The 21,715-nt window shown below is 53.1% G+C and overlaps 7 protein-coding genes across 7 annotated transcripts; 3 read left to right on the plus strand and 4 right to left on the minus strand.

Annotated features, from left to right (window-relative positions):
• Nucleotides 1-134: 134 nt before the first annotated feature.
• MYCGRDRAFT_103942 (uncharacterized protein) lies at nucleotides 135-785 on the minus strand (the record flags this gene model as incomplete). Its single annotated transcript, XM_003854143.1, has 1 exon — nucleotides 135-785. One exon carries the CDS (start codon nucleotides 485-487, stop codon nucleotides 242-244), a length of 246 nt encoding a protein of 81 aa, XP_003854191.1.
• Nucleotides 786-1,465: 680 nt separating this feature from the next.
• Nucleotides 1,466-2,534, plus strand: MYCGRDRAFT_103943 (uncharacterized protein; the record flags this gene model as incomplete). The annotated part of the gene is made up of 2 exons (XM_003854052.1): nucleotides 1,466-2,264; nucleotides 2,336-2,534. Coding segments are annotated over 2 exons (606 nt in total), but the record flags the coding sequence as incomplete, so codon positions are not given.
• Nucleotides 2,535-4,726: 2,192 nt separating this feature from the next.
• MYCGRDRAFT_108869 (uncharacterized protein) lies at nucleotides 4,727-6,702 on the plus strand (the record flags this gene model as incomplete). Its single annotated transcript, XM_003854053.1, has 3 exons — nucleotides 4,727-5,193; nucleotides 5,426-5,441; nucleotides 5,757-6,702. The coding sequence occupies 3 exons, from the start codon at nucleotides 4,727-4,729 to the stop codon at nucleotides 6,651-6,653; spliced, it is 1,380 nt and encodes a 459-aa protein (XP_003854101.1).
• A 52-nt stretch (nucleotides 6,703-6,754) lies between these two features.
• MYCGRDRAFT_99738 (uncharacterized protein) lies at nucleotides 6,755-7,988 on the minus strand (the record flags this gene model as incomplete). Its single annotated transcript, XM_003854142.1, has 2 exons — nucleotides 6,755-7,879; nucleotides 7,933-7,988. 2 exons carry the CDS (start codon nucleotides 7,974-7,976, stop codon nucleotides 6,922-6,924), a joined length of 1,002 nt encoding a protein of 333 aa, XP_003854190.1.
• A 2,593-nt stretch (nucleotides 7,989-10,581) lies between these two features.
• MYCGRDRAFT_70478 (uncharacterized protein) lies at nucleotides 10,582-14,593 on the minus strand (the record flags this gene model as incomplete). Its single annotated transcript, XM_003854141.1, has 12 exons — nucleotides 10,582-10,854; nucleotides 10,907-10,930; nucleotides 10,988-11,058; nucleotides 11,111-11,216; nucleotides 11,301-11,650; nucleotides 11,758-11,814; nucleotides 11,863-12,199; nucleotides 12,277-12,958; nucleotides 13,089-13,334; nucleotides 13,428-13,527; nucleotides 13,627-14,085; nucleotides 14,140-14,593. 12 exons carry the CDS (start codon nucleotides 14,591-14,593, stop codon nucleotides 10,582-10,584), a joined length of 3,159 nt encoding a protein of 1,052 aa, XP_003854189.1.
• A 1,361-nt stretch (nucleotides 14,594-15,954) lies between these two features.
• MYCGRDRAFT_108872 (uncharacterized protein) lies at nucleotides 15,955-18,387 on the plus strand (the record flags this gene model as incomplete). Its single annotated transcript, XM_003854054.1, has 2 exons — nucleotides 15,955-17,381; nucleotides 17,553-18,387. 2 exons carry the CDS (start codon nucleotides 15,955-15,957, stop codon nucleotides 18,385-18,387), a joined length of 2,262 nt encoding a protein of 753 aa, XP_003854102.1.
• A 426-nt stretch (nucleotides 18,388-18,813) lies between these two features.
• Nucleotides 18,814-21,391, minus strand: MYCGRDRAFT_20760 (uncharacterized protein; the record flags this gene model as incomplete). The annotated part of the gene is made up of 15 exons (XM_003854140.1): nucleotides 18,814-19,032; nucleotides 19,099-19,151; nucleotides 19,217-19,236; nucleotides 19,297-19,334; nucleotides 19,396-19,437; nucleotides 19,496-19,540; nucleotides 19,599-20,074; nucleotides 20,129-20,264; nucleotides 20,314-20,361; nucleotides 20,484-20,515; nucleotides 20,587-20,647; nucleotides 20,707-20,818; nucleotides 20,883-20,968; nucleotides 21,035-21,197; nucleotides 21,273-21,391. Coding segments are annotated over 15 exons (1,650 nt in total), but the record flags the coding sequence as incomplete, so codon positions are not given.
• Nucleotides 21,392-21,715: the final 324 nt, after the last annotated feature.

The raw sequence follows: 21,715 nt of genomic DNA on the forward strand, positions 1-21,715 counted from the left end.
TGTCGTCGTCAGTATTAAACATTACTATCGAGAAACCTCCGGCCTCAGCAGCCCTTCGTCCTCCATTCCGACAACCTGCACACCCGCTCCGTCGTCCAAACCCTTCCTAAGGCATTCTACCGCGACTCGGAGCTGCGGTACTCCACGCATGCGGCAGACGATCAATCTGAAGTTTGCCGACCTTGACTTCCACCGGCTTCCATTTTGAGCATTAGCCGGACCCAGATGCCGATTTGACTCCCTAATTCATGCCTCCCCAAAGTGCAGTGCTTTTGTTCTCCACGACCAGGAATTCCTCGTGTTCAATGCCATCACTCTCTATTGCGAGCGCATCGAGCTCCAAAGATCCTCGTTCGGTCGAGCAGCTTGCGCCAAAAGGATCGTGCTTGGCGGTCTCCCGTTCCATCACAAAATCTTTCCCATTTGTGACGATCGATTCATTCACTCTCTCTCCGCTGGCCTTGGCAGAGCAACTACTCGCTTGCATTTGGCGAGTAGTCTTTGTTGGCGGCTCTTTTCCGAGACGACGTAGTGGGACTCCCGCGGAGCCATCGGGAGCATCGTGGCCATGAGGGTTTCCTCGATTGATGATGAGGAGGACGAGGAAGAGGAGCGCATGCTGCTGGTTGAGGAGTTTTTGCGGTGGTTTGGGAGGTGGATTGGGAGTTGCATTTTGGTGTGGTTTGTCAAATAGTGATCGTATTGCTTGGTTGGATGGTGTGCTTGTTGAGATGTTGCACAGCGTGGTTGATTGAGTGTATTGAAGTTGTATATAGATCAACTAGTCTTGAGGGAGTCAACAGTGTGGAGATGGTATACCAGAAAGATCCATCTGACAGAAGCGGATCCACCCAAATACTTATACCTCATCCGATCTCGTTATCATGCCACCAAAAAAGGAGCAAGGCCACGCACACCATCGGCGACACGACAGCTTAGCTCCGCAGCCCGCAATCCGATAAGCTGAATCCCGGCGATGTGGAGAGATAAGTCCAGGATGATCGACACTCCCCGGTCGGAATCGGAGTTACTCGTGGATGTTGATTGGTCTACCGCTCGGGTCCGGGGGTTGGTGACACTGATGTGATGGATCAGGTGAGTTTCGCGCGGGCGATGCGTCGGATTGTCTGGGATGGGGTTGTTCAACGTGCTGTAGGTGCTGAGGTGAGCGAGCTGGATTGGGCATGTGTCTGGGTTGGTGTCAGTCTGGCCGCTGGGTCTTGGACTGCTCTCAGGCTTGTCGCAGGTCGATCGGACGATGGCATTGTTGGCATTGATTGTGTCTCATGAGGCGACATGCGTGTGGTCACCGGTGCCAATGGCTCAGCGACTGTCTCAGGGTAAGTAGTAGAGCGGGCGAGAGTGAAATGAGGGACATTGTTGTACGATTTTGTCTTCGAGTGTCCTTCGTAAAAAAAGATGTTCAATTCCATTCCAGCTGGAGCTCATCGATGGATGACTCAGCTTCAGGCCTGAGGCACGAAAAATACCACATCACTTCGCATCAGACGGCGACTCTGGGACCGTACGAGGGTATGACGAGGTGCAACCATCTTTGTCCGACTGGAGAAGCAGCCGGACAGCCATTCTGTACACCTCATGTGACCAGTTCAAGAAGGAGGCCCACTTCGGTGCGGTCCTATGACACCATACCAAGATTGAAGCGAATCCTTTCGACCTCATGTCAAGCAACTGCGCCTTGTCGAGCTCACGTGCGAGGTATAGCCGAAGGCATCTCTTTTGGTCTATCGAGCTGAGCTTCACATATATGTCCATCTGAGCTCATGTGTTGCCAGCCATTGCATCTCCTCACATCAAAGACCACACCGCGCGACCGCATGAAACATACCCGCCAGGATGGACTCCAACAAAGAAGCACTACCCAGCTACTCTCCGCCCGCAACAGAAGTCACAGAACCTATCCCAACAGCACCGCCACCAAAATATTCTCCTCTCAAGACATTCGCCTTGACCAACACCGGCACCTTCACAACAAGGCACCTGGTGCTCAGCCAGAACGGCAAGCCCTTCCTCTGGGTCAACACCAGCTCTGGCTTCCTGGGACCTCCTCAGATCAATATCCACACGAAGTCGGTGAATGGTCCAATCGTCGTCGCGACACGGCTGAGGATGACGAGTTCGGGCTGCAGAGTCAAGTTGGGGAATCCGGATGCGGTGGGAAAATGGCATGATGTCGAGAGTCAGAGTTTTGGTAGTAGTCAATATGGATTCTCCTGGAAGGGAAAGAATTATGCGTGGAAGAGGTGAGTGTACAGTTGTCTTCTGACTTGTTGAAAAATACCAATTTGGACGGAAATGTTGACTGCGATGACAGAACACACAGAACAGAACTCGGTGCTTCAGACTGGCGCAACGGCGACTACAAGCTCATCGACAAGAGCTGTTCTGAGCGGGTGTTGGCGGTTTACATCACGAATCGGTCGTGGTTTAATTCGACGGACATTGCGAGGGTGGAGTTTATGATGGAGTTGGGGTTGGAGGTGGAGTTGATTGCTTTTGCGGGCATGCTGGGGATTGCGGAACATATTCGGAGGGCGAAGTGAAGGGCGTGATGGTGGGAAGTGAAAGGGCGGTACGTGAATCGCGGCATGGGAAGGAACGAGCTGATACGGCTATGCAGCTGGGAGAGCAGCGCTCCACAGAGAGCGGTCCAGGTCGTGCCGCCAAGAATCCGTTTGCATGCACGGATTTCCTCTAGCATGTTGACGCATACCGTTACCAGTCTTCGCAACACAAAACGCCAATAAGACACATCAAGCGCGCGCGGCCTCATTCCAGCTGAGCATCACTGGAAAACTTAGCGCAGCTGGCTTCCAGGGAATATCACCAGCCAGCAGCAGCATGGCGACTTTCAATACCAACAGCTCCGGTCTCAACGGCGACACCACTGCACCGCGCACTCCTTCTAGCGACAACACCGGCGGTGCCCAATTCCACGCATTCGTCGAATACGCTGACGGCTATGATGGTGAGATACGTTACTATCACTATCAGTCCATCACATTCCAGGAAAAATTTCGAACCAAGAGTCCTGAGGAACTGAGGCTTGAGGACTACAAGCAGAACAGATGTCGCGGCATCCAGGGGGTCGGCGGAGCCATTGGTCGCAACAACGAGCTTTTCTCTGCGTCAAGCGGAGGATTATTCAGTGCGAGGAAGAGAAGAGCTTTCCCAGCATATGACGAGCAGTGCCTTATCGAGGAGAACAAACAAGAAAGGGCTTGGGTTGATCAGACATACGTCGAGCTCCACGGGATTCGCAAAGAGAGGATGTCGGAATTGGAGATGCAGAACGCAGAGCTTCGAAAAGAGGTTGCGCGGCAGGAGAAGCAGATAGCAGCGCTGCAGGAGGAGAAAGATGCTCTGAATGATGAAGTCAGAAAGTTTACGCTGGATAAGAAAAGCGTGCAAGAGCTTCTCGACGCTGGGCGAAAGTTGTAAGGACGCAAAGGGTCACGAAGAGCCTGGGGAGCAACAGGAGGAGCTCGAAGGAACGGGAATAACGCTCGTCAAGAGGGAGGAGCGCCTTCATCGTGGATTGTTGGGCATTCAACATGGTGGCCAGCTACTGAAGCGAGGATGTCGCGGACAAGAGGAGAGTGACGGGTGTCAAGAATGGGCGGCTGGAAACGTCGCAGCTCGTCGAAGAGCCTGCCGAACGAGAAGTAAATGGCGCAGGACCACAAGACCTGACTAGACAATGAAGGTCAACAAAGCCTTGCCGTGTGCGGTGCTGCTCTGCTGCTTCTTGAGGTCACACAACATGTCACTCAGTGATGATGGCATTGGATCGGAAAATGCGAAACAAGTTCGATTAAGCAGAACGCGGACAGATTGTCATGTTATGATACAGTAATTCGCATTGCTCAGTACGCTGCTCTCGCCATCCTCTTGCCGGTCCGCCAAGTTATTCCGTCCGTAAAGGTGCCATTGACTGCGGAGCAGGGGAATGCTCGTGAAGTGTTGCAAGCATCTACTCCTCAAGGAATGCCGGGACTGGCTAGAGCAAGTACGATACGAGCTTTGCCCTGATCGCTGAAGTACACAGAGGAGGAGTCGCAGGCACGAAACAGGACAAGGAGGACTGTAAAGAGGAAGCTGGACGAAAATGGGTCCGATCAAATCACGATCTCAATGCTGGTTTGAGACAGCTCAAAGCTCGGAACTGGTGGGACTGAAGCTGTAGCAGGATGAGCGACTGCAGTCGAGAGAGAGAGAGTAATACTCGGAGAAGCGCCGTCGTGGGAACTGGAAGGACGGTATGAAGGAGGCCAGGGCGAGGGATGAGAGAGTAAGGAGGTCGCAAAGGAAGATGGCCTCATCCACATACTACGAGGCCTACGTGGAGCATTGCCATTTCGCCGCGACCATGATGCATGTCTCCGAACGAGATGCAATGGCAGTTTCTGCCATGCAACGATACTGCTCGAGACAGCCAGGATCTGAGGTGCCTGATGAATAACCCGCTGTACCGCTGGCGGGCGTTAGCTTGTACGCAACCGTCGTCCTCTGGCATGTGACTCCGTTGCTTCACTCGAGCCTTGCATGCGGTCTGTCAGCATGTGACAATGACACTAGCTCCACTTAAGCCCGACAGCTCCTGAACCCGCCGCCACTCATCATCCAAACACAATTTCACTGCAGCTCAAGCGTCCACCTCAACACAGACCACTAGTCAAGCAACATCGACAGCAAGCATACCATCATGTGCTCAAACAACGAATCCAATACCGGTCGCCAGCTTCGTCGTGGATCCGGCAAAGCAAGCACCGCTGCAAGCAAGAACGGCACTTCTGCTGACTCCAAGAAAAGAAAGCGTCGCTCAGCATCGGACGAAGAGCTTCTCATCCAAGCAAACAAACGAGCGAAAGCTCAAGTCGAGCAGACGAATGCCGAGCTTGACGAGATCAGGGAGGACACGGTCAGGGTACTTGAAGAAGTGAACGCACAGTTCGCGAATCGAAATGCGGAGCTGGAGGAGCTCTATGCAGATGCGGTGGTGGACAGAGATGCGGCAGAGTCTGTGGTTGAGAAGTTGGAGGTGTCTAACAAACGCTTGCAGACAAGACTCTCGGAAGTGAGCGGCAATTACACTTTTCTGCAGGAGGACATGGAAGAGCTTGAGAAGCAGTACGATTCCCTCGAGGCGAGCAAGACGGCACTCGGCAACAGGTATGCGGTTCTCGAGAAGATCGCAGTAGAGTATCGGATGGATCTGGCAGATTCGGAGCTGAGGCAGGCGAAGATCTCACGTTCAAAAGGCGAGAAACTGGTTTCGGTGGACTCCAGACTTGCGCAGACGGCGTCGAAGTTCGCTCCGCAGTATCAATATGGATTCTGAGGGCAACATCGTCATGTCATGGGGATGCTGCTCCGCTGTGGCCATGCGACAAGATTGACGCAGGGCGAATCTGGGATTGGTACGAGGCGAGAAACTCCAGCGAAATTGGCACGCGCGGGCCTGAAAAACACATAAGGCGTACAGATCCATTCGCCATGCTTCGCTTCACTTGACCTCGTAGCAATCATCGTTGAACGACCTGGGTAGCTCATACACCCAGAACGTAGTGGCAGCGGGTTCATATGATTTGGCAAGATGTCGTTTCCCTCGAGCACGGTCGTGCGGACACTGCCGTCTGAGACTCTGTTTGCTCGGTATGCGTTTGCATGTAAAAGTCGGAATTCTTCCCTTCCGTTGAAAGCTTTCGAATTCGGAGTCTCTCAATATCATACAGTCTCAGCACAAGCTCGGACAATTCACAATGGCTGAGCCAAAATGCGCAGCTGGCTGTCAGAAATCGCCGCTTCCCGCCAGAGCAGCTCAGACTGCACGAGAACGAGCAGATCCCCAGCTGAAACCGAGCACACCACTGCCTGGTAAAAGCAGCGCAATTTCTGTGTCCGGCGCAAAGAAGGAAGGAGGGTTTCAGTGGCGGCCTGCGGCAGAACTCATCCTCATCCGAAAATACGAAGATGCGAAAGCTGAACTTGAGCAATCAACGGCGGAGCTCGAAAAGGCGGACCAACGGATTCGCGCTCTCGTACAGGCAAACGAAATGCTGCTGGTCGAACACAAGAAAGCACTTGAGCAAGGCGGGGCCGAGACTCGTAAAGCACTCCAAGATCTCGACGAGCAGAAAACCACGCAGGAGAAGGCGAAGGCAGAATTCGAGACGCAGCTTTCGGGCAAGAACGACCTCCTCGAGACCCGCAGGAACAGGATTACCAAGCAAAAGAAGGAGATCGGGCGACTCGAGCAGATCGAGCAAGAGCAGGCAGAAGAATATGAACAGTTGGAAAACAAGATCGAAGGCCTTCGGGTCGAGATTGGTGATTGGAAAAGTGCCAATGCAACAGTACGGAAATGGAGCGTGGAAACGAAGGAGGAAAGTGCCAAGTTACAGAAGGCGGTTGCTGCGATCAAAGAACGAAACACCGTGCTCGAAGACCTTGTGAGCGATTATCGGGAGGGCCTGGCAAGCTCAAAGAAGCGGCAAGCAAAGATCTCGTTGCTAAAGGACGAGAAGTTGGTTGCGGTGGATGCCAAGCTGGCCCCGACTGGAGGACCTCGCACTTCATCGGAGGACAGTCAAGCGATTGATGGGAGTGACAGGCAGGCAAGTCTCGGGTAGCAGGGTGGTGCGAGGGAAGCGCATTGCTGCGAGAAAAGTGTCGCGAGATGAGCGATCCGCAAGAGTTTGTCCCACAGAGTCCGCTCGGTAGCTTGTCGCAGATTAACAAGTGTCGCTGCACCGAGCAGTGTCAGTGTTGATGTGAGTTGGCAACACTCTAGAGAATGAAACATGCGCCTGATACCTGATCTCCTGGTGTCGTCTTGATCAGTAGCGATATGATGGTCGTATTTGCGCTGTAAATGTTTTTCTGCTTGCTTTGTTCAGTTCATTCCTTCGCCTCGTCGTGCTCCGGGGTGCTGTCCGGGTCTCTGTCGGGATGTTTAGAGGCCGTCGCACGCTCTCGCCATTGTTTCCGCATGCGCCTTGCCTCCCTATGACTGTCCCACGCATCCGGCCGCTCTCCGTTCTGCCAGCTTTTATCCAAAACTCTTCGCCGACGCTTCCTCTCGCTGCTGCTCGTGACTCCCGTTGTCAGGCTCCCTCTTCTCTCGTTGCTACTATCATGATTCGCCAGTCCCGCGTCTCTCAACATAAGCTCGAATTCTGGACCAAGCGGATACTCCGATATGTCCGAGGAGTGATCACAGCACGGAGAATGCTTGAGAGGGAGAAGCCAGTCGACGACGAATTCGCCAAAGACTGCAGTGAAGTTCGCATATACGCTACCCAGGTTCCAAGGGTTAAGACCAGGCGGAAGTTGAAGAATGGCAAATGCTCGTTGTGGAGGAGCTGGGATGGGAGGCCGATCGGTGGGGAGATGAAGTGGGTACGTGATGGCGCCTTTCCAGATACGACGGGACGGCTTTGACGGGGAGGGGTTTCGCCGTGATGATGAGGATTGCTGCCGTTGGAAGTAGTTGATGTGAGATGGATCGTCCAGTTCGGAAGTGGTAGGTCGTTCGCTTTCGTGGTCGGAGGAGCCTGATGACAGTTTGGCTAGCGGAGGAGGAGCCAGGAGTTCCGTTTGTCTTTCAGGAGGGAGGATCACAGCCATGTAGATCCTTTTGCTGACGAGCTCGATGGTGGTCACGTTCTTGAACACCATGTTCAAGCCATTCATCACCATGCCTGCCGAGAAGAGAAGAAAGAAGCCTGCAAGACCTATCGCCACGAATAAGTGAACGTCGCCTTTGTATGATTGCACAACCCATGCAAGTATTCCAGTAAGATAGGCCGTAAAGATCATGGTATAGAAGAGAAATTGCATGAAGAATTTGAAAGCTCTGCGGGTACTCGTTAGCATTTCGCCCCTCACATCATTGCCTGATTATCTCACCTCTCGCCGACAACACCGCCCACCCACGGACAGAAATGGTCCATCTTCCTGGTACATCGAGCAGTGTCCTGGTTGTGATGAGTTCTGTCAGGTTTCCAATTGTTGCAGTGAAAACACCAGATGGGCATCCCATTCTGATCGCAAATGAAGGCGTCTCGTCTCCAGTATTCCTCCAGACCAGGCTGCGGCTCCTTGATGTCGGGTTTCTTTTCCAGTCCGAGCGGGACGTAGCCAGGATTGAGGAACACGACCAGCAGGAGGCGAATATAGCATGCGATCACCGGGATCAATAAAAGGCTGTAGATTGTAGGGAACACGATTCCAAGGACCAGCCGGCGTGGGATGTCGCCTCGGGGCGGACTCAGCAGATACTTGATCGTCAGAGGGTGGATGACAACATATGAGGCGTAGACAATGCAACCAAGTAGGAACACTGGCATGAACTTCGCCGTCGCCAGCGACACCGCCACTGGTTTGTTGTCTGTCATTCCCGCGGCCATCGATGCTGTTTATGCCAGGCCATGGCTTTGATGTCGTATGAATGTGAAGCGGTCCCTTGTCATCATCGGCTTGGGATTGTGGCGATATCGATGTCGATGTCGTTGTCGCACAGATTGTGGATCGCATTGCTTACGTGATCTTTCGGCCGCCCGGCTGAAACTTCCACGCAATGAACCTCACTTCCATCCATACACTCTCATCTAACTAAGGTATACGCCTCCATGTCGTTGTTGTATCGTCCTGGGTCCGATTCAATTGTTCGAATAGTGTCTTCCCAAAATCTGCTTTGCCAGCTTCCACTCTCCGGTCCTTATATCCAAACGTCTTAGTCACCATCACCATCATCACGCCCCTACTGCGTCCTCATACTGCTCAGCAGCGCACGTTCTAGCGATCAGTTCCTCCATTCGCTGCGTCCGATATCTCTTCCTCTCGATTCGATCAAAAGCAAATGTATCGCCCATCTTCTGCAGGAGATCAGATGCCGACATTCTGAACTTTGGAAGGACTTTGAGACCGGTCCGGAAGATGTAGGATTTGCGCTTGTTATGCCTTGCCATCACGCCAGCGTCTGCACCGTGCTCGCTAGCCTCAGTACTATGGCGCTGATAAGCAATTCCTGCGCTGCTTTCAATGGCCTCGGACGCTTCACCTCCGGCTGCAGCCTGGACAGGAGTGGGATTGTGCGGCCTTGAGTAGCTTTCAGAGCGGACACTCTTACGTAGGTGCACCGTCCGGATCGAGGCTGAGTCCCGGAAAGGTTGCGTAGTTTCAAAGTCGTTTTCGATAGACTGAGATGGCTCTGAATCTCCCGGCATGGTTCTTGGAACCGGGCTGCCTTTGCCTCCGCAACCCACTTCCGGTACAATCCCATCAGCATCCGTGCTATCAAGCACATCGGTACTTCCGTCGAAAGGCTCTTGCACTTTCAAGTCCATCCACCACTGATGCATCTTGGAGGAAAGTAATCGTCGCTCGGCTGGATGTCCAGACAAGGCCGCTTCAAAGTTCAGTCGATGCGCAGGCGATCCTGACGAAGAGTCGGCGTCCAATTCTGAATGAGGTGCCAAAGTGTCCAGCCGAGGCGTATCATCGAAAGACACTCGAGCGCAACTCTCCTCGCTACCTCTGCGTGCTCTTGCGCCGTCGTGGTACTGTTGAACCACAGTCTCATCCAGTGAATCCCGAACATTCCTCAAGTATCCCGCAGGACGAGTATCGGCCTTTCCTTTCAGTGAAGAGCTGGAGCAATCGCTGCCACCATCATACTCGCCAAGCAGCTCAGCAATGCGCCTCACGAGCAGCGCCTTGTCTGCTTCGACCGCTCGTATGCTCTCCTCAAGCTTCCAATTGATCGCCTTGACAGTCTCATATCTGCTCTTCCACTTTTCGACATCCGACTCGTATGCCTTCGCGAACTCTTGCGCTATTCCAAGTTCGCCTTCAGTCATTCGGAGCTTTCGATCGGAAGCTGCGCTTTCTCTCTCCTTCTCCTTCTTCAAGTCCTCCAGATCTCGATGAAGTTTGCGCATGTGTTCGAAAGCTTTCTTTCTTCTTCGAAAGAGCCTGCTTGGCCCTGGATGGACGGCCATTTCTGATTGGTGTTTTTTAGATGTTATGCGCAACACATGGAGCTTGCCGAAAAGTTGTCGAAAGCGGCCGACTCAGAACGAAAGTCACGGATTGCCCTTCAAAAGTGACTATCAGGATTTAGCGTCTGTGTTGTGCGCTGCAAACAGAGAGGTTCTCAAGCTGCCTGTAGCCACATCGGCTAGGAAAACGCAAACGGTGCGCAGCCTGACATGCTCAGAATACACCGGAGACCTGCTTGGCACTACGGCAAGCTCGACTGGTCTGGATTGCATTCGAGGGGATTTCAACAGAAGCGCAAGAACGTCGCTACTCGAGACTTGCTGCGCTTTGTCGTGAGAGGTTTGAGAGCGTGTCTGGAGAAGGACCTTTGCTGCATCGATGCTATGCTTTGGTCTTGGCAGCTCTGTATGGCCGGAGGTGGCTCCGTTGGAAATCCACGAGTGTAATCTACCGTAACACATCTTATCAAGCTCGTCTTCATCTCTGTCGTATGTAGGCTGGCTGAAAACAGCGCTGATCTATAATTCCTCCTCCAACTCCTCGCTAATTTCAACTCTACCAAGCAATCCTGGCAAGCAAACCAGATGGCCACCTTCGCACTCCCGCTTTCCTCAATTCATCCAATCCAAGAATCGAGGCTCCGAATGCCATAGGTAGGAACCAGTACTCAACGGGAATTACTGAAGTTCCTAATTTGTTGTGGAAAGGCGTCGGGTATAAGAACAGGATGGCAATCAACAGGGCGAAGATGATTGCCGGTCCAAGGAGGTAATTGATGCGCTGCTTGAGGACGGAGAGCCGGCGGGTTCGAAGGGCGAAGACGACGAACTAAGAGATCCGTCAGTTGCGTTCGACTACAGAGTCGAAGAGGACTACTCACCCATTGCATAACCACCAAGTTGACCTGCAAGATTTTAGTCAGCCACGCTCTATTGTATTGCTAGAGTGGAATGGAAATTACAAAATACACCGCGCTCGCCTCGTTCAGAATCTCGGTGTAGCGATCGCTGCTCATCCCGGTAGGGACGGCACCTGGAAAAGGTCAGCAGAGGTTCGGACACCAAGGGCGGAAGGGCAGACTCACCGAAGCCAAACCACAGCGTGCTGAAGGGAATGCCTCGCCTTTCTGCCAGCCAGTAGGCCATTGCGAAGCTGCAGACTGACTCCAGCATACCGATGAACCCGTATGCCTAGTAAAGAGTCAGCCATAGTCCATAAAATGATGAATCGATGCCGAGCAAGACTTGCTTGCGTGCATGCACTTCAGCACTTACCTGCAAGATGAGCTTCCAGTTGACCAACCGATCCTTCTTCGCATTCCTCGGCTTGCGCAGCATGACATCTGCTTCAGGAGCTTCATACGCCATAGCTGTGGCTGCAGCGCAATCCGTAAAACAGCAGATGATTATCATGAGGAAAGAGGAAAGAATCTGCGGCAGTCCAAAGGCGATGTTCGTGATGACCGGCAGGAATTCGGCGAAAGATCCGGCGGGAAGGAGATAGCAGATGGTCTTCTTCAGGTTGTCGTAGACCACGCGGCCGTATTTGACTGCTTCGACGATGGCTGCGAAACTGTCGAGGAGGACCATGTCGGCGGCTTCGATGGCGATGTCGCTTCCGGAGCCTGAGAGGAGCAAAAGGGTCAGCGATGCTTTAGGCTAAGAGGTGCCAAGACGAGTTGAGATGCGGCACTCGCAGCCCACGGCACAAGTATTGTATGGAAATACTTACCCATGGCGATACCAACGTCGCTCTGCTTTAACGAGGGAGCATCGTTCACGCCGTCACCTGAGCGTCGTTAGCACTGCTAGATATCATCGCCAGGGCTGAGCATACCAGTCATGCCAACAATGAACTCCCGCTCTTGATACTCCTTCACAATCTTGAGCTTGTGTTCAGGCGTAGTCCTTGCAAAGACGACCTCGTCGTAAGTCGCGAGCTTGTCCCACATGTGATCGTCTAGAGTCTCGATATCGGCTCCGCTTAGGACGATGGACTTTGTGGAGATCGAGTCTTGTGAGACTCTTCCTTTCTCCTCATGGATTCCAGCGTTGTCCAGGTATTCTTCGTCGAAGGTCAGGTGTGTAACGTCGTCGGCTTCGTGTGGTTGGCAAGTGAGAATGCCGGCTGAGGCGGCGATCGCTGCTGCTGTCAACTTGAAGTCGCCGGTCACCTAAACGTAGAAGGGTCAGCGATGTTCAAATAACACAGCGATACAGAATTCGATCTGCAATAGGCAGAAGAACTAACCATTGCAACTTTGATCCCCGCTCCGCGCAACGTGGCGACCACGTCCGGAATCTCAGGTCGCAGCGCATCAACAATAGCAACAAGACCGACCAGAATCAAGTCACTCTCAATCCGACCCATGACATCTCGCTCATACTCGCGCTGTTGCGTCGCAGGATCAAACAGAGTCTTGTTGAGTGGCTTCGAAGCCAACAAAACCACTCTCTTCCCCTGACTAGACCAATAATCCTTGATCTCCTCAAGCCGTCTCTTCTCCTCCACCGAAAGCGACTGCGTCACACCATCAGCATCAACATAACGCGCGCATCTCGGCAGAAGAACATCCGGCGCGCCCTTGACGAACAGCAAAGCTGAATCAGTGGAGTCGGCGGTATCGCTAACTGCTTCGGTGACTGCGAACTTGTTTTTGCTGTTGAATGCGATCTTGAAGCGGGAGGTCCAGCTGCGGCGGATTTCGGCGACGGAACGCATGCTTTCGACGAAGCGGAGTAAGCTGCTATCGGTGGCGTCTCCGCGGATGAGTCTGTCGGCGATGGCGCGGTCCATGGTCGATGCGTCGAATTCGGCTTCGTTGACTAGGGAGGCGCAGTTGGCGAGTTGGCGGCAGCCTTCACTGGTTGGGTAGTGAGAAGGGGCGGCTTTGGCGGAAATTTGGTCCTTGCCGACGAGGAAGTCGGTCACGCTGGAAGAGGGGGAGAGTTAGCGATGGCTTGGATGTAGAAGGTATAAGTCTGCAAGACAAGACCGAGATACGATGGCCTAGCTCGAGGGACGACCTCTGGCTGCAAGCATTCTGCCCTTCGACAACTTACGTCATCTGGTTCCTTGTGAGAGTGCCAGTCTTATCCGAGCAGATGATATTGACACTGCCGAGCGTCTCCACAGTCTTCAAACTCTTGCAGAGGATGTTGTTCTTCTTCATGATGGAAGCGGTGATCGTCAACGAGGCAGTGACAGCGATGGGCAATCCCTCGGGTATGAAGGCTACTGCAACACTCACGCACGAGACGATGAGGTTGGAGACTGAGATCCAGTCCCTGTGGTCTTGTCGGAGCCATCTATTCGAAGAATGCATGTCAGTCAGGTCTTGGGGAAACTCCGGCACTGGCGGCTTGCAATGCTCGCTCAGGCCCATCTCCGGAATCACTTACGCTCCCCAGATGATGAGCACGATAGTCACCATCGTCAGCATGATGCAGACGATCAAAGAAACGAAGTAGAAGATCTCCTTCTGCAGCGGAGACATGCCCTCTAGAAGCGAAGTTCGAAAGTTAGCGTGTGTCTCAGCGACGTTTTAAATGGCCTGACAGTCATATCTCTATGCCTGCCATGCTTGGGATTGCCACGAACTCTTTGGAGCGCTTGTAAGCTTCGCAATCCTGCCAAAGACAGTGCGATCACCCGTCTCCACGATAAGACCCCAGGCGGTACCCGAGACACAATGCGTTCCGGCCAAGCCAATGTTAGCGGTCTCGAGGTAGTTGTCATCCGTGGAGTCGACAGATCCAAGAAGCGGGAGAGGCTCTCCAGTGAGGATACTGCGGTCGAACTTGGCGTCTTGGATGTCGAGAAAGCGGACGTCTGCTGGAAGCTTGTTGCCGATGGAAATGCGAAGGATGTCTCCGGGTACCACATCTCTTCCGTCGACCGTTTGCTGTGTGCCATCTCGGAGAACGTTTACGGATTCCGGAAGCATCTGGGTGATTGAACTCATCACGCGGGAGCTGGAGAAGTCTTGCCAGAAGGAGAAAGCTGCTTGAACAACCCAGACGATAGCGAGGACGATTCCGAGGGCCAAGTTCGCAACAGCTATGAATAATCAGCATTGAAGTAACGTCTCAGGCCCGACCAGCGGCCACTCACCTGGGTTCGGGTCTCCCAACGGACGCCATGCGATGAACACAAGAATGGAAGCAGTGAACAAAATAGCTCCAAAGCCACCGAATAGATATCCCATCGTCTGCTTGAACCATCTCGACGGAGGCGGAGAAGGCACATTTCGTCCAAACTCCTTGAGCTTGGCCAGTACAGCCACGCCAGAGAGACCATTCGTCTGCGATGAACGGAAACGTTGCATCAGCTCCTCAATCGAAGCCTTGTGGTAGTCGACATTGTTGAGCTCTGTCTCTGCGAGCGTCTTGGGGCTGGCATCCTTGCGTTTATCCTTGGACTTCTTCTTTAAGCTGGAGCGCTTCGTGTCTTTTGCGCCTTTTGCGAGGTTGCGTTTTGTCTCTTCGATGCCGAAGGATAGCGTGCGGAAGACGGGTGGCAGGACAATTCCGTGGTCGACGCTCCGGCGGGCGGTGCGGATGGACATTGAGTCTCGCGAACGAGAGCGTCCGGTTGCAGCACGGCGGAAGTCATTGCTGCGACGTCCGCGCTCGTCATCGGCATATGTGATGACACGGCCGCGGTTAGTGAACGTCCGCTGCAAATTGTCGTCGGTAACAACAGAGTGCATAGCAGGCAGCTTTTCTAAGTCTGGATCCGCCATTTTGGAATGTGAAATTGAGATGAAGACGAAGATCGAGAAGAAACGGAGGAAGCAATGAGAAAGAGGATGGAGGAGGCAAGGAGAAAGACCTCGATATATACCACTCACCATCCGCGTGGCACAGCCATCTTCCTTCAGCATATGATCAATACGGGAGCGTAATCTCGCGCGCACAATGCCATTTTAGCCAGATCCGCACAACGTGGGAACACGCAAGCGAAGGGTCTGGTCTCTTGCTTCCCACGAGGGAACACGGCTCTAGCGTTTCCCACGCGAGCAGTGTGCAGGATTCTCAGATGCCAAAAGGAAACGCTGACTTTGACAAACGGATTGCTGGATTGGGCGAGCGCCTGTGCGGTTATGAATGGGGCTGTGTTGGTTTCGCTGAGGGATTTATGGTCGCTGGTTCATGAGATGAGGTGGTAGAAAATCGCGCAGCCGCGGTTGAGCCCTAAGGTAATGACGAGCGCGACCAGGGGACAAAGGAATGCGCAGTAATCAGCGCATGGGGAGCAGCAGACCGGAAGTGCAACGCCGCCGACATAATCATGCCATGTCGTGCATCTTGCAGGTATCGGGACTGAGAGAGGAAGGTGATGTTGCTGGCGGCGTGGTTGGAATAGAGGCAATAGTAAGCATTTTAAGCGGTGGTCCGTGCGTTTTTGGGAGACTTGTGCCTGATTAGAGAGGACACCAACACAGAAACCGCATCTTTGAGAAGCCGCGGTTGCCATCACTCCAGTCATGGAATGCGTCTGATCCACATCCTTCGCAATGTGTCGAGCATGACGGCACCTGCAGCCATCAAGGAGAATTCTCCGCTCATCATGCGGTCTTTCACGGCACATCGCTACGGATGACATCCTGCGGATTTCGATCAGGCTAATGCCGGTGCACTAGGTACAGTACGAATACAACGATGAAACTGAGCTGCATCCGCATTCACAGCATCGTATGGATGGTGTTGACGGCAGTTCGCAGGGGCCATTTCAAGGCTCATGTGAATTCACGTTGTGCCATGGCATGCATGGCCACGAGAGTGCGGACTACAAGCTCGCCTAAGCACTGTGCATGCTCGCTTATGCATCAGCTTGCAGTAAGCCCTCACACACACACGCTGAAATCGTGCCTCGGGCGTGTTACTCCGCGGTGCCTTACATTTTGGCCTCTGTCAAGAACCCAAGATGGCAGAGGCCGTTGCTTTAACGCTCGACATTGCGAAACTGATAAAAAGCCTCATCGAGTATGGTCAAGAAGTCCGTGGTGCCAAGGATGACATCGCCGGACTTTGCAGGGAGCTGCAGTCTCTCAGAGGCGTACTCGAAGATTTGGGAGCTCAGCGACCTGGCAATGTCGCCGATAATGGTATGCGCGACTGTCTGGCCAATGCAAGGACCCTCGTAGACGACCTACAACATCGCATGCAGTCTCGAAACTCACGAGTTCAGCGTGGGCTGCAGTCACTCAAATGGCCATTCACCAAAGAGGCGATAGGAGAGACTCTGGACAGGCTTGCTCGTATCAACGTGTCTATCATCATGATCATGATGGGAGGCCAACAGAACCTCGTCCCAGATATCCTGGCTATGAAAGAAGAACTGCGAGCCATTGCAGGCACTATAAATGATGGCTTTGATTCTACCAGCCGCAAGAAGATCATGGACTACGTCGCTCCAGCATCTCCACACGTACTCCATGGCGAAACTTGCAGCATCTGGGAAGGCACCGATTCGGGAATGTGGTTCGTGCGGAATCACTTGCAGCCTTGGATCCAGTTCCGTACGCCTGAGGAGAGACTCATGGGTCTTTATGGTAGCTCTGGCACAGGCAAGACGACGATTCTCTCGAGAGTTGTCGAGCATGTCAAAACTCAGAGCTCGGGACCCAAGGTGGCGTACTTCTATTGCTCATTCAATGATGCTGCCTCTCACGAGGTGCGCAATATCGTTGGATCGTGGCTTGTCCAGCTTGCTACAACAGATCCCGGAATACTGGATCAATTTCAAGATGCAGAAGCGAAGAGGGAGAGGATTCCCATTGCGTCGCTGGAAGACGCATTGGTGGACGTGGTGCAGAAGAATGGTCTTACCCTCCTCATCCTGGATGCCATGAACGAAAGCAGCAACCTGAAGCAGATCGCCGAATGTGTTGTGCGGCTTTTGAGTCGTTGCGAAACTCTCCGTTGCCTGCTATCCTCAACACCATCCACCGAAAGCTTCTTCTCGGAGATGGCGTGGCCGATCGCCACAGTCAACGTCGCTCTGGACGATGTCAATCCGGACATAGAGCTTTACGTGAGACGAACGTGTGAGTCTAGTCAGGTGCTCGTGCGGAGCGTCGACACCATCGTTGAGGTGCTCGTGCCACAAACCAAGGGCATGTTCCGGTGGGCAGAGTGCCAGATGAACACGTTGACCAAGTGTCTGACTCCCAGAATGGTGACTCAGACATTAGGACAGCTACCCGGCACTCTGGACGAGACGTACATCAACATACTCAGCAGAGTGCAGCCTGAATACAAAGCTCTGGTCCGAGAAGCGCTAATGTGGCTCAGCTATGCTTACCGACCTTTCACCCTGGACGAGCTCGCTGAGGCAGTCGTGATCGAGGTGTACGAGGGCGAACGTTTTGAGATGGACGACAGTTGTCGGATAAAGCCACCCGAGACATTACTTCGCCTATGTTAAGGACTCGTGGCCCGCAACACAAAGACCAATACAGTATCGCTAGCGCATAGCTCGATCAGGAGCACTCTTGAATCATCTATGCTCCGGGAGTCAAGTATGAGCTACTTCTGGATGGACCGAAAAAGCTCAAATCCAAACATCATCCGGACGTGTCTGACATACTTACTTATGGACCCGTTCAACTTGAGAGATTGCAGCGAGACTGCCCTGAGAAGGTACTTTCGGGCATACCCTTTTCTCGACTATGCGAGCGTCATGTGGGCCATGCACGTCTGTCTGCACGTACGAAGCGGCGGATCGCTTTCCAAGCAAGACACACAACTCATCATGTCTCTTCTCTCCACCCCCGCAACCGGAGGCTCTCACAACAACTTCATCTTCTGGATTCGCACCCTTCTGGGAGACCAAGTCGACGGAAACTATCCCCCTACGCCGCTGTACTACGCTTCATCCTACGGCTTAGCACCAATCGTAGAACTCATGCTTCAAAATGGCATGGTAAGCACGGACCCGGCTCAGAAAGCATCTCCCACCCACATCGACATGAAAAGTGGGCGGTACGAGTCCACCCCTCTCCAGGTCGCCGTCTTCCGTGGGCATGCCGATGTCGTGGCTCTTCTTTTGAAACACGGGGCGGATCCAAACACGACTGATTCCGATGGAACTAGCTGTTTGTCATGGGCTTTTGCAGGTCGCGATTGGCGAATTGCACGGCTTCTGGTGGATTATGGCGCTCAAGATGAGGAGGAAGATGTGGAGTACGACTGGGATGGCTTCTCGGATCAAGCTGATGAGGAGCCGCGTGCGATGCTTCCATACTTTGGACGAGCGGAGTTCGATCCGTATGATTCCGAGGAAGAAGAAGATGATGATGGTTGGGCTGCGACGCTGAGGTGCTCGTCTAAGATGGCCATTGATGGTAGCGACTGATGGTGGCGAATGGTAGCGTCAGATATGGTAGACAAGATGAGTGATCGTACAGGATCAACATATGTCTTCACTCTTCTCTGAAGGTCTTCGAAATTTGGTTTGGTCGTTGCCTCGTTCCTACAAACTCAAGCAAAACTCCTATCAAGCAAGGACAATCTCTTCAAATCCTTGCCGCAAATCTACGAACTTCCCCTCCTCACACCCACCTCTCAAAGCTTCGCCTTCGCCTCAAGATACTTCACCACATTCTGATGCGTATAAAACGACCCTTCCGCCGGCGTCTCCGGCCAATCCGCCTCCTCATCAAACCTCACAATCTTGTCAAAAACCTATCCCCTCATCAGTACCTCTCTCCCTAACACCCACTCCTCAGAAATAACTTACCTCCGCCACATCCTCCACACTCGGATACCCCCCCTCAAAGTCAAAGTCCACCCCCCTCGTCCTCTGCCATCTCGTCGTAGCGAACCAACCGCCCGCCGCTTCGATGATAGTACCGTTGATGGGGCAGGCGGCGCTGCAGAGGAGAGCGACGACGGGGGAGACGAAGGAGGGGTCCATGGCGGAAACGAGGTCTTCGGGCCAGATTGTTTTGGTCATGGATGTTCCGGCTGAGGGGGCGAGGACGTTGGTTTTGATGTTGTACTGGAGGGGAGGGAGTTAGGTCGTGGTGTTGTGCTGTGAGGAGGGGGATCGGCTGGGATGGGGTACCTTTTGACCTTCGCGGCCGATGGCTTTGGTGAAGCCGATGATGCCTGCTTTTGCTGAGAGGAAGAAAGGGGGACATGTTAGTGCCTGTTCTCGGATCGAATGCGGCGAGCATCCTTACCAGCGGCGTAGTTGGCTTGCCTAGAACGATCACACGTATCAGTAAATCAAGTTCCAGCTCAACGTCTTTACCATACGTACCCAAAGTTTCCGTAGATACCGCTCGTGGAAGTTACGTTCTAGTAGCAAAAAAGGTGATCAGCCATGGCTTACCATGAAACAAAAAGCGGAAAGACATACGACAATACGGCCGAACTTCTGCTTCGTCATGTACGGGAAGGCCTGGGATTTGAAAGTCAGTCATCGGACCTACTAAGCCGCCAGTGTTTCTGCATCTCACCGCCTTCGTGACCTTGAACGTCGATCGCAGGTGACAGTTCATGACCTGGAACATATGTCAGCTTAAGCACAAGCCAGCAAAACCGACACCGCCCTCAACTCACCTGCGTCCACTCCTCAAACGACATCTTGCTCATACTCTTATCTCTCAAAATCCCCGCATTGTTCACAGCAATATCAATACGACCCCAAGCGTCCACAACCGCTTTCACAACCTCATCACCCCGCTCAGCAGAAATATCAGTCGACTTCGCCTCCCCACCAGCCTTCTTGATCTCCTCAGCGACCGTAGCGGCGTTCTTAACATCGCAAACCATGACCTTGCAGCCGTACTTCGCCAGTTCCATGGCGTATGCTCGTCCGAGACCTGCGCCGGCACCCGTCACAAGCGCCACTTTGCCCTTCAATTGCAGTCCGTCGTTCGAGACGGGCTTGTTGTCGGGCATGCTGTTGGCGTTTTGAAGGAGCTTCATCATCTCTGGAGGACCGTCGGGGTGTTCTGCGTCGGTGACGTCTGTGACTTTGCTCCAGTTGTTGAGGATGTGCTGTGGTGTTAGGCCGTTGGTTTTCAGCGTGAGTCCTTGTTACTTTGTTAGTCGCTGCTTTGGTGGATCTATTGGGAGAGATAAGATACCTCGACTTCGTTCCCATCTGATTTTGGCGAAATGTCCAGCCCCTGCCTCAAACAACGCCCCATTTGAATTGCAGGAGGAGTGAACGAGGAAGATTGGGAGGGGTACGACCCATGAAGTCGACATGAGTCTCATCATCTGGTATCGTCAGCTTCTTGTAGAGAGCAGATCCGAAGATGCTATTTACCTCCTCCGTCCAGACAGTCTGCGTCAAGCGAGATGCAGCTCCAGGCGCCTGGAACAGAATGGTCAGCGATGGCTCGGGTGCAAAAGGTATGAGGCAGTCTAAGACCCGCAGACATGACTTGAGAGACAACCTTGGACCGCTGCAGGCCTTCTGACTATGAAGGTACGTACGAGGATATTGCATGTGATGTTGTACTTTGCTCCTATAGCCGGGAACAGAGTCAGCCACCTCGAGCTGTTGCCGCTATCGACGGATCGCCAGGTCTCAACTCACCCTCCTTCGCCAATGTTTCTCCAAAACCCACAAGGGCGACCTTGGCGGCCGCATAGTTCGACTGCCTGAAATCCCATATTCAATCAGCAACATCCGGAGTACAAAAGAGAACAAAACCACTGACCCGAAGTTTCCAAACAGTCCAGATGCACTGGTAGTCTGGATGATCCGTCCGAACTTCTGCTTACGCATGTATGGCCATGCAGCTCTGCTGGTCTTGTACGCTCCGTGCCTGGAAGAAACAATGGTGATTAGCAATCCAGACATAGCAGACCACAGTATGTCGGCAAACTCACAAGTGAACCCCAATAATCGCATCCCAATCCCCATCCTTCATATTCCTCAGACTGACATCTCTCAGAATACCCGCATTGTTGATCAGCTAGCACCTCCACGTCAGCCATCAAGCTCCCTTCCTTCCCACCACATGAATGACTTCTAGACTCACAATATCAACCCTCCCCCACGTATCAACAGCAGTCTGCACAATCTTCTCCCCATCCAGTACATTATCATAATTCGCAACCGCTTCGCCTCCAGCTTTTCGGATCTCCTCGACGACTTGGTCCGCAACTTTCGACGAAGTCGAATCGCCGACGCCGTTGAAAGTTCTGCATCGTGTCAGCGATCGAGATCGATGTCCGTGTTCTTGATAGTGGAGGGTGCCATGTGAGAGGCAGACTTACCCGCCCAAGTCGTTGACCACGACTTTACAGCCTCGAGAAGCGAGACAGAGGGCGTATTGTCGACCGAGTCCGGCGCCGGCACCGGTAACGACTGCGACTTGGTTGTCGAAACGGAGTTCTTTTGAAGGTGCCATTTCGAGAGAGCTCCGAGTATGTTTTGCAGGAGGTGGTGGTTGTCTGTGTTCGATGGGGACTGAGGTGGGTCTTCACGTTCAAGCAGCAGTGGGGGACCTCCTTGGGTGGTTCTTTGGTCTTTATCGTTCCTTGCAACCAATAAAGCAGGTACTGCGTCGTCAGAGCTGAGTCGATCGATATCTGGGAGTTGGAGAACTTGGCTGGAATATACCGGATTCCAAGCGGGACTTGAACCTGGCAAGTGAGAAACGAAGCCGATAAACGTACTGCGTGTCTATGGTAGCTGTCTTCGTGAATACCTGGTGATT

This window comes from Zymoseptoria tritici, chromosome 3 (assembly GCF_000219625.1).
Source record: "Zymoseptoria tritici IPO323 chromosome 3, whole genome shotgun sequence".
NCBI classification, from domain to species: Eukaryota; Fungi; Ascomycota; class Dothideomycetes; order Mycosphaerellales; family Mycosphaerellaceae; genus Zymoseptoria; species Zymoseptoria tritici.